Below are 12,110 nucleotides of genomic sequence, written 5' to 3' on the forward strand. Positions count from 1 at the left end.
TGGGAGTAAAAAGGAATGACAGAACATTATGGATGTTTATTCAAAAAAATACTTGCTCTGGATAATCTGCCTACTAAAGAGATGATTTTTCAATAATTCTGCAAATCTTCTAAGCTCAGTTTCAAGTCCCTTGATCTTCTTGGACTCTGTTCACTCTCAAGAGGCTACAATTCCCTGTTAAGAAAACAGCAACAACGAGACCCACAAAAACTTCTGTGAACACTCACCGTTAAGAAAACATACCCAACAAGGGGTGCCTGGGTGGCTCATTGGGTTAAAGCCTCTGCCTTTGGCTCAGATCATTTAAAAAAAAAAAAGAAAACATACCCAATTAAAAAATGTTTACAAATTAGTAAAAAGAAAACAAACCAGAACATTACCAACTTTTAAAAAATATAACCTATTATTTCTTTTTTTTTAAGATTTTATTTATTTATTTGACAGAGCAAGATCACAAGTAGGCAGAGAGGCAGGCAGAGAGAGAGAGAGGAGGAAGCGGCTCCCTGCCGAGCAGAGATCCCGATGCGGAACTCGATCCCAGGACCCTGAGATCATGACCTGAGCTGAAGGCAGAGGCTTAACCCACTGAGCCACCCAGGCGCCCTATTTCTTAAATTATGATAACATTTCTATCATAATCAACAAGTCCAATGTAGTGGATACTCTTAGTTATCAGCTTTTAAAATCCATGTGTTTATTCGAATCTAGCATGTACTAGGCATATACCCTAGATCCCAGGAGCATGACACTGTAATGCCTCCGCAGCTCAACAATGAGTTTTAAGACTAGGAAGCAGTGTGTACAGTGGAAAGCGTGCTGTGACTGAGCTCTGAGTTCTACTCCTATATCTGCCATCGATGTTTGTATGACCTTGAACCTAAATTTCTTCATATGGAAAATGAAGGGTTGCATGAGGCGAGTCCTTGAATTTCTTCCTGCGTTAGAGTACTGAGCACCAACACTTGACACGTTTTTGGCCAGTTCACAGCCTCCAGAATTTTCCTTTTTCTGAAAGAAAGCCAGGAGTTCCATCCAAGCAGGAGTTACTATGATCTCCCTAAAAGTTTGTAAGCATCTGAGGCTCAAGGAAGGAAACAATTTAAAATGCTGTGCATGTTAGCCCCCATTAAAACTGTTAGGCACTCTTATCAACAATAGCCAAATTTCACAAAGAGCCCAAGTGTCTATTGACTGATGAATGGATAAAGAAGATGAGGCATACATGTGACAGAACATTACTGAGCCATGAAAAAGAATGAGATCTTGCCTCTTGCAACAACATGGATGGAGCCAAAGAGTATTATGCTAAGTGAGATAAGTCAGTCAGAGAAAGGCAGATATCATATGTTTTCACTCATGTGTAGAATTTAAGAAACAAAACAGATGAACATAGGGGGGAAAAAAGAGAGAGAGAGGCAAACCATAAAACAGACTCTTTACTATAAAGAATAAGCGGAGGGTTGCCAGAGGTGAGGTGGGGGGTTGGATGGGCTAAATGGGTTGATGGGGGTTAAGGAGGGCACTTATTGTGATGAGCAACGGGTGTTGTATATAAATGATGAATCACTAAATTCTACTGAAACTAATATACTATATGTTAACTAGCTGGAATGCAAATAAAAACTTGAAACTAAAAAAAAAAAAAGACAATAAAATTGTCAGGTACTATTAGAATTACTGTGGGTCCTAATTTTTGTGTGATTCCATAGAGGAAGGACCTTGTATACAGGAATTGCTAAATAAATATTTGTTTAAATGAATTGAACACTGCATTTCTCAGTAGTCACACATCATTATTAACAATAATGCCATAAATGCATTAAATAAATAATTAAATTTATAATAATGTAATAAATGCACTGAATATTTTTTACATTATAGTAACAAAACCACGAGAGAATGTATTAACCTCCTCTGTAGGCATGGCTGAGTATACAGGTCTCTGCATGGAATGTCCAAGATAACCTATAGGTTAATGTTGCTTATGACACTGAATACTTGTTAGTCTTTTAACTGTCATAAAATTTTAAAATTTGATTGAGGACGATCATTCTCAATTATGAGGATGTTGAATGAGGGAGTTAGGTTATGTGTTTGAGATACATGGAAACTAATACTAACATACAAAGAAAGAGGATTGTTACCTTCAATGGAAATTGTAGTTTCATTATTCATAAAAAGATAATTTCATTTGATTCAAAAGCAGGGAAAAATACTTTGTGTCTTAGTGGAAGTCACATATACCACTGGCTTTATAACCATAGAAAATGCCACCCTCTTGTCTCAATTTTTTTAATGAAGTTTTCTTACAGGAAACAGTTAAAGTATTTTTAAAACATCCTTCAGTGAAAGATGATTCAGACCTCGAAGGAAGAACATCCTTTATGTGGGCTGCTGGAAAAGGCAGTGATGATGTCCTTAGGACTATGCTGAGTTTAAAATCTGACATTGATATTAACATGGCAGACAAGTATGGAGGTACAGGTAAGAACTGGCAGACGCTTTTGGTTTGCTTTCTTTCGGGTTCCAAAGTGGGTAGGTGCCCTAAAACTTATACAGTAGTGCCTGAAAGCATTGTTCCTGTTCTAATATTGTTTAACTTGCAATTGTACTTGTTAAGTTGCAGCTACCAGGATATCACTCCAAAGGTTTTATTTCCTCCAAGTTCGATAGCTAAATTTAGTTTGTGTTTCCACCAGATGAATGGTGGCATTTGGTTTAAAACTCTGGTTGCTCCTGGGTGTTATATGCAACTGATGAACCACTAACCTCTACCTCTGAAAATAATAATATGATATATGTTAATTAATTGATTTTAAATAAAAATTTAAAAAAACAAAAACAAAATCTCTGCTTGCTCTTGGGATGCCTGGGTGGCTCAGTCAGTTAAGCATCTGACTTTTGATTTTACCAGAGGTCATGATCTCAAGATCCTGGGATCAAGCCCTGCATCAGGCTTCCCATGGAAATTCTTTCTCTCTCCCTCCCTCAACTTGCTCTCTCTCTCTCTCTTTAAAATAGATAAATAAATCTTTTTAAAAAATAAAACTCTCAATACTCCTTAGACATGATTATAGGAACTCTTCTTATTTATCTTTGTGTAAAAAAAACCATAAGCCTGTACTTTAAACTATGTATATTTAGTAGTTATCAATTATATTTTCAAAAATTTAGAATCATATTTTAAGGAATAACATATCTAAGTACGTTCTCACCATTCTCATTTAATGTGCTCTTTTCTCAGATTTGAAGAACATTCCTTCCTTCCAAATCTCCCATTTTAGAGATGAGCCCCCATGACTCTTGAAGCTTCAGAGCTTCGCGTTAGATTTGCATCAAAGGCTCTCGTAGATGCTTCTTTTTCTCTTTTTCTAATAAGAGAGCACTTTGTGCATTGGTTAATAAGAAAGGTATGAATTTTTTAGCTTTCATTGTCAGCTTGGAAGTCCCTACCTTGTATCCTAATTGCAAGTCTGAAAAAGAAAGACGATCACACAATAGCACAACAATGCAGAACAGAATAAAAACTCAGTGTCAAGCTTCTCGGTGTTATGTTTTCGTATTTGTAGAAACATAGTAGAGCCATTTGTACCTATCAGTTGTCCTGGATAAGATCTTTCTTGGCTTCCAGAACTACTGATACAGCACTTAGTGGGGAGCAGGGTTATACCTAATAATCTCTGTCCTATACCTAAACCATCACCCCTTCTAAATTTTTTTTCAAAGTTTTTGGGTAATATCAATTCTAATAAAAGCTTTAACCGTCAAAAGTAATTCTTTAGCAAAGCTTTGCAGTAGACCTTAAGCTTCTTAAAGAAGGATATAGTGCAGACATGTAGGACATTGAACTTATAAATGGAGTGAACATTTCATTTTTTGTCAGACTTCATTAGTATGTAGCCTTTCACTTTCTCACTAGCTTTCCTTTTAGTTTAACTTTTTCATGTATTTTAATAAAGTATGGTCAAGGATGGTTCCATCCTTTTAACCAAAGGTATCTTTCCGACGTGCACCATAGTTAGAGTTCAGACATAAATTGTTCTCAGATCCATTAATTCCCTTGCTCATTCTCCTAAGGGGATTTATTATATGTCAGCCATGCCTTCCGGACATTTCTTTTCTTTAAAAATGAGTTTCTCTCCATCATCCCTCTACAGGGTAGTTTTTCCTTCCCATGAAAAAGAGTTCTCATCAACAGCAACATACAGACATTATTTGGATCTTGATTCAAATAAGCTATAAAAAAATTATAAAACCATCAGGATAGTATGGGCACTTTCTAAATATTTGATATTACAGAATTTTTGTTAATTTTTAAAATTTTTTATAAACATATAATATATTTTTATCCCCAGGGGTACAGGTCTGTGAATCGCCAGGTTTACACACTTCACAGCACTCACCATAGCACATACCCTCCCCAATGTCCATAACCCCACCCCCCCTCTCCCAGCCCCCCTCTCCCCAATCAACCCTCAGTTTGTTTTGTGAGATTAAGAGTCACTTATGGTTTGTCTCCCTCCCAATCCCATCTTGTTTCATTTATTCTTCTCCTACCCCCCTTAACCCCCCGTGTTGCATCTCCTCTCCCTCATATCAGGGAGATCATATGATAGTTGTCTTTCTCCGATTGACTTATTTCGCTAAGCATGATACCCTCTAGTTCCATCCACGTCGTTGCAAATGGCAAGATTTCATTTCTTTTGATGGCTGCATAGTATTCCATTGTGTATATATACCACCTCTTCTTTATCCATTCGTCTGTTGATGGACATCTAGGTTCTCTCCATAGTTTGGCTATTGTAGACATTGCTGCTATAAACATTCGGGTGCACGTGCCCCTTCGGATCACTACATTTGTATCTTTAGGGTAAATACCCAGTAATGCAATTGCTGGGTCATAGGGTAGCTCTATTTTCAACTTTTTGAGGAATCTCCATGCTGTTTTCCAGAGTGGTTGCACCAGCTTGCATTCCCACCAACAGTGTAGGAGAGTTCCCGTTTCTCCGCATCCTCGCCAGCATCTGTCATTTCCTGACTTGTTAATTTTAGCCATTCTGACTGGTGTGAGGTGATATCTCATGGTGGTTTTGATTTGTATGTCCCTGATGCTGAGTGATGTGGAGCACTTTTTCAGGTGTCTGTTGGCCATCTGGATGTCTTCTTTGCAGAAATGTCTGTTCATGTCTTCTGCCCATTTCTTGATTGGATTATTTGTTCTTTGGGTGTTGAGTTTGCTAAGTTCTTTATAGATTTTGGACACTAGTCCTTTATCTGATATGTCATTTGCAAATGTCTTCTCCCATTCTGTCAGTTGTCTTTTGGTTTTCTTAACTATTTGCTGTGCAAAAGCTTTTGATCTTGATAAAATCCCAATAGTTCATTTTTGCCCTTGCTTCCCTTGCCTTTGGCGATGTTCCTAGGAAGATGTTCTGCAGCTGAGGTCAAAGAGGTTACTGCCTGTGTTCTCCTTAAGGATTTTGATGGATTCCTTTCTCACATTGAGGTCCTTCATCCATTTTGAGTCTATTTTCGTGTGTGGTGTAAGGAAATGATCCAATTTCATTTTTCTGCATGTGGCTGTCCAATTTTCCCAACACCATTTATTGAAGAGGCTGTCTTTTTTCCATTGGACATTCTTTCCTGCTTTGTCGAAGATTAGTTGACCATAAAGTTGAGGGTCTATTTCTGGGCTCTCTATTCTGTTTCATTGTTTTGGTGTCTGTTTTTGTGCCAGTACCATGCTGTCTTGATGAAGACAGCTTTGTAATAGAGCTTGAAGTCTGGAATTGTGATGCCACCAACTTTGGCTTTCTTTTTCAATATTCCTTTGGCTATTCGAGGTCTTTTCTGGTTCCATATAAATTTTAGGGTTATTTGTTCCATTTCTTTGAAAAAAATGGATGGTACTTTGATAGGAATTGCATTAAATGTGTAGATTGCTTCAGGTAGCATAGACATTTTCACAATATTTATTCTTCCTATCCAGGAGCATGGAACATTTTTCCATTTCTTTGTGTCTTCCTCAATTTCTTTCATGAGTACTTTATAGTTTTCTGAGTATAGATTTTAGCCTCCTTGGTTAAGTTTATTCCTAGGTATCTTATAGTATTGGGTGCAATTGTAAATGGGATTGACTCCTTAATTTCTCTTTCTTCTGTCTTGTTGTTGTTGTAGAGAAATGCAACTGATTTCTGTGCATTGATTTTATATCCTGACACTTTACTGAATTCCTATACAAGTTCTAGCAGTTTTGGAGTGGAGTCTTTTGGGTTTTCCACATAGAGTATCATATCATCTGCGAAGAGTGATAGTTTGACTTCTTTGCCGATTTGGATGCCTTTAATTTCCTTTTGTTGTCTGATTGCTGAGGCTAGGACTTCTAGCACTATGTTGAATAGCAGTGGTGATAACAGACATCCTTGCCGTGTTCCTGACCTTAGCGGAAAAGCTTTCAGCTTTTCTCCATTGAGAATGATATTTGCAGTGGGTTTTTCATAGATGGCTTTGGTAATATTGAGGTATGTGCCTCTATCCCTACACTTTGAAGAGTTTTGATCAGGAAGGGATGCTGTACTTTGTCAAATGCTTTTTCAGCATCTATGGAGAGTATCATATGGTTCTTGTTCTTTCTTTTATTAATGTGTTGTATCACATTGATTGATTTGCGGATGTTGAACCAACCTTGCAGCCCTGGAATAAATCCCACTTGGTCGTGGTGAATAATCCTTTTAATGTACTGTTGAATCCTATTGGCTAGTATTTTGGTGAGAATTTTTGCATCTGTGTTCATCAAGGATATTGGTCTGTAGTTCTCTTTTTGGATGGGATCCTTGTCTGGTTTTGGGATCAAGGTGATGCTGGCCTCATAAAATGAGTTTGGAAGTTTTCCTTCCATTTCTATTTTTTGGAACAGTTTCAGGAGAATAGGAATTAGTTCTTCTTTAAATGTTTGGTAGAATTCCCCCGGGAAGCCGTCTGGCCCTGGGCTTTTGTTTGTTTGGAGATTTTTGATGACTGTTTCAATCTCCTTACTGGTTATGGGTCTGTTCAGGTTTTCTATTTCTTCCTGGTTCCGTTGTGGTAGTTTATATGTCTCTAGGAATGCATCCATTTCTTCCAGATTGTCAAATTTGTTGGCGTAGAGTTGCTCATAGTATGTTCTTATAATTGTCTGTATTTCTTTGGTGTTCGTTGTGATCTCTCCTCTTTCATTCATGATTTTATTTATTTGGATCCTTTCTCTTTTCTTTTTGATAAGTCTGGCTAGGGGTTTATCAATCTTATTAATTCTTTCAAAGAACCAGCTCCTAGTTTCGTTGATTTGTTCTATTGTTTTTTTGGTTTCTATTTCATTGATTTCTGTTCTGATCTTTATGATTTCTCTTCTGCTGGGTTTAGGGTTTCTTTTTTGTTCTTTCTCCAGCTCCTTTAGGTGTAGAGTTAGGTTGTGTATCTGAGACCTTTCTTGTTTCTTGAGAAAGGCTTGTACCGCTATATATTTTCCTCTCAGGACTGCCTTTGTTGTGTCCCACAGATTTTGAACTGTTGTGTTTTCATTATCATTTGTTTCCATGAATTTTTTCAATTCTTCTTTAATTTCCTGGTTGACCCATTCATTCTGTAGAGGGATGCTGTTTAGTCTCCATGTATTTGGGTTCTTTCCAAATTTCCTCTTGTGATTGAGTTCTAGCTTCAGAGCATTGTGGTCTGAAAATATGCAGGGAATGATCCCAATCTTTTGATACCGGTTGAGAACTGATTTAGGACCCAGGATGTGATCTATTCTGGAGAATGTTCCATGTGCACTAGAGAAGAATATGTATTCTGTTGCTTTGGGATGAAATGTTCTGAATATATGTGTGATGTCCATCTAGTCCAGTGTGTCATTTAAGGCCTTTATTTCCTTGTTGATCTTTTGTTAGGATGATCTGTCCATTTCAGTGAGGGGAGTGTTCAAGTCCCCTACTATTATTGTATTATTGTCGATGTGTTTCTTTGATTTTGTTATTAATTGGTTTATATAGTTGGCTGCTCCCACGTTAGGGGCATAGATATTTAAAATTGTTAGCTCTTCTTGTTGGACAGATCCTTTGAGTATGATATAGTGTCCTTCCTCATGTCTTATTATAGTGTTTGGCTTAAAATCTAATTGATCTGATATAAGGATTGCCACTCCTGCTTTCTTCTGATGTCCATTAGCATGGTAAATTCTTTTCCACCCCCTCACTTTAAATCTGGAGGTGTCTTCGGGTTTAAGATTAGTTTCTTGTAGGCAACATATAGATGGGTTTTGTTTTTTTATCCATTCTGATACCCTGTGTCTTTTGATTGGGGCATTTAGCCCATTAACATTCAGGGTAACTATTGAGAGATATGAATTTAGTGCCATTGTATTGCCTGTAAGGTGACTGTTATTGTATATTTCTCTGTTCCTTTCTGATCTACTACTTTTAGGGTCTCTCTTTGCTTAGAGGACCCCTTTCAATATTTCCTGTAGAGCTGGTTTGGTGTTTGCAAATTCTTTCAGTTTTTGTTTGTCCTGGAAGCTTTTAATCTCTCCTTCTATTTTCAATGATAGCCTAGCTGGATATAGTATTCTTGGCTGCATGTTTTTCTTGTTTAGTGCTCTGAATATATCATGCCAGTTCTTTCTGGCCTGCCAGATCTCTGTGGATAAGTCTGCTGCCAATCTAATATTTTTACCATTATACATTACAGACTTCTTTTCCTGGGCTGCTTTCAGGATTTTCTCTTTGTCACTAAGACTTGTACGTTTTACTATTAGGTGACAGGGTGTGGACCTATTCTTATTGATTTTGAGGGGGGTTCTCTGAACCTCCTGGATTTTGATGCTTGTTCCCTTTGCCATATTGGGGAAATTCTCTCCAATAATTCTCTCCAATATACCTTCTGCTCCCCTCTCTCTTTCTTCTTCTTCTGGAATCCCAATTATTCTAATGTTGTTTTGTCTTATGGTGTCGCTTATCTCTCGAATTCTCCCCTCGTGGTCCAATAGCTGTTTGCCCCTCTTTTGCTCAGCTTCTTTATTCTCTGTGATTTGGTCTTCTATATCGCTCATTCTTTCTTCTGCCTCATTTATCCTAGCAGTGAGAGCCTCCATTTTTTATTGCACCTCATTAATAGCTTTTATTATTTCAACTTGGTTAGATTTTAGTTCTTTTATTTCTCCAGAAAGGGCTTTTATATCTCCGGAGAGGGTTTCTCTAATATCTTCCATGCCTTTTTGGAGCCCGGCTAGAACCTTGAGAATCGTCATTCTGAACTCTAGATCTGACATATTACCAATGTCTGTATTGATTAGGTCCCTAGCCTTTGGTACTGCCTCTTGTTCTTTTTTTTGTGGTGAATTTTTCCGCCTTGTCATTTTGTCCAGATAAGAGTATATGAAGGAGCAAGTAAAATACTAAAAGGGTGGCAACAACCCCAGGAAAATATGCTTTAACCAAATCAGAAGAGATCCCAAATCGTGACGGGGGAGAAAGGGGATAAAAAGAGATTCAGAAAGAAAAAAAAAAAAAGAAACAATTAAAAAAAGAAAACGAATAAAGAAAAAATATAAAAAAGAAAAAAATAGGGCGCCTGGGTGGCTCAGTGGGTTGAGCCGCTGCCTTCGGCTCGGGTCATGGTCTCGGGGTCCTGGGATCGGGTCCCGCGTCGGGCTCTCTGCTCAGCGGGGAGCCTGCTTCCCTTCCTCTCTCTCTGCCTGCCTCTCTGCCTGCTTGTGATCTCTATCTGTCAAATAAATAAATAAAATCTTAAAAAAAAAATATATATATATATATTAGATAATCTAGTTTAAAAACGTTAAAAAAGAAAAGGTAAAAGTTAAAAAAAATTGGCAGAAGAAGAGAAAAAAAGATTGAAAAAGAAAAAAAACATTAAATTAACTGCAAGGCTAAAGAATGGGGAGAAAGCCATGAGTTCCGTGCTTTGCTTTCTCCTCCTCTGGAATTCTGCTGCTCTCCTTGGTATTGAAACTGCACTCCTTGGTAGGTGAACTTGGTCCTGGCTGGATTTCTTGTTGATCTTCTGGGGGAGGGGCCTGTTGTAGTGATTCACAAGCGTCTTTGCCCCAGGCGGAGTTGCACTGCCCTTACCAGGGGCCGGGCTGAGTAATCCGCTTGGGTTTGCTTTCGGGAGCTTTTGTTCCCTGAGCACTTTCCGTAAAGTTCTGGAGGACAGGAATGAAGATGGTGGCCTCCCGGTCTCCGGCCCGGAGGAGCCAAGAGCCACTCCTCAGTGTGCCCTCAGAGAACAGCGCCCAATTACTCCCATCACCCTGGCCTCCAGCCGCGCTCCAAGCTGACCAAGCCTGTGACTGGTTCAAGGTAACCCCAGGCTTAGAGCTCACTCCTCGGCTCTGTCTCTGTAGCCGGCCTCCCCAGTCTAATACCTGCAAGCTATGCGACACTCAGACACCTCCCATCCTTCTGTGACCCTGCGGGACCTAAGGCCACACTTACCCCGTGTGGGCTTCACCCCGGTTAAGCCTCTGGAGCGATGTCCCTCAGCGGAACAGACTTTTAAAAGTCCTGATTTTGTGCTCCATTGCTCCGCCGTTTGCTGGGAGCCGGCCCCTCCCCTGTGGTCTATCTTCCCGTTGCTTTGGATTCACTTCTCCTCCAGTCCTACCTTTCAGAAAATGGTTGATTTTCTGTTTCTAGAATTGCTGTTCTTCTTCTCTTCGATCTCCCGTTGATTTGTAGGTGTTTGCAATCTTTAGATAAGCTATCTAGCTGATCTCCTGCTACCTGAAGTAGGCTCAGCCTGCTACTTCTCTGCCATCTTCCAAAACCCTCCTTGTTAATGTTTTTTAGGTACAATAATAAGACTAGCCTTTCCTTGCAATGCCAAGGCTAGGACTCTGTGGAGCCCATTTCTGCTTTGCCAGTAGGTGCCCTGTTAGAATCCTCCTGTAGGGGGCAGTAGAGGGAACCTGGAAAGCTGGAAGAATGGGATTACAACTTCCTGTCTGCTGGTTTCCTGTTCCTCCACAGGGCTCCTCTTCTAGGCTTTTAAGTTTTAATAATCTATCTTCTTTTCATTCCCACGGTCCTAGAATTGCTGGCTGTCTTTTGCATGTACTACCTCTGTGATCCCTTAGTGTTCCTTTTTTGGTTTTTTCCTTCTTTGGTCCATAGCTAATAATTCCTTATTTTGAACTCTCTGTTAAAGTATCTGGCATGGTTTCTGTCTCCTGAATGGACCCTGACTGATACTGTGATTGTGTTTTTAAAAAAGAAAAACATTGTCTTTTAGATAGACTGTACTAAAATATTTACAAATGAAAGTCTAGGACTCTAGAATTTTATTCAAAACAAAAGTGGGGACAAGGGATGGCAGTTAGATGAAACAAGACCAGGCATCTGCTGATTGTCCCTTAAGCTAGGGAATGGCTGTATTGAGTTCTCTAGATTACTGTTTTTTCTTTGGATATGTTTGAAATTTTCCATAACAAAAAGTTAAATTAAAAAAAATTAGGGCTCCTCTGTAAATTTGTGATACCTTCTCAAAGAGGGAGCAACAATAGTTAAATCTAAAGTTATTTTAAAGTAATATAAATGCAAATAGAAATGGGGAATTTCAATTGATAAGAAAATGAATTCTATCTTTTGCCTCGTCGGATTTTGGTATTTTTTTTTTTAAATCTGAACAGTATTCATTCCATATTCACACCACATCACACAATTGTAGAATTTTGAAATTAGAAAGTACATTAAAATCAAACCTAGTCCAGGGTTTTCCAAGCCATATTTTTCAGAACAATAGGTTTCTATAGAGTGTTTAAAGTGTTGCTGAGAGGGGCGGGTACTTAAGTGGGCAACCCTCCACCCCTGCTTTAGTCAGAACTGCTCAACTCTTACCAGTTTTATTTATTTATTTATTTATTTATTTATTTATTATTTATTTTGACAGACAGAGATCGCAAGTAGGCAGAGAGGCAGGCAGAGAGAGGGAAGCAGGCTCCCCGCTGAGCAGAGAGCCCGATGTGGGGCTCGATCCCAGAACCCTGGGATCATGACCTGAGCCGAAGGCAGAGGCCTTAACCCACTGAGCCACCCAGGCACCCCTCTTACCAGTTTTAT

The 12,110-nt window shown here is 38.8% G+C and overlaps 1 protein-coding gene across 4 annotated transcripts in view; it reads left to right on the forward strand.

Annotated features, from left to right (window-relative positions):
• Positions 1 to 12,110, forward strand: part of INVS (inversin) — a 174,632-nt gene that overhangs the window by 92,125 nt on the left and 70,397 nt on the right. For all 4 annotated transcript variants that reach the window (XM_047699044.1, XM_047699046.1, XM_047699045.1 and 1 more), the window contains exon 8: positions 2,313 to 2,484. In XM_047699044.1, the coding sequence (XP_047555000.1) occupies positions 2,313 to 2,484 (172 nt within the window). The remainder of the gene's footprint in view (positions 1 to 2,312; positions 2,485 to 12,110) is intronic.

The sequence above is a fragment of the Lutra lutra genome, chromosome 13 (genome assembly GCF_902655055.1).
Source record: "Lutra lutra chromosome 13, mLutLut1.2, whole genome shotgun sequence".
NCBI lineage: Eukaryota > Metazoa > Chordata > Mammalia > Carnivora > Mustelidae > Lutra > Lutra lutra.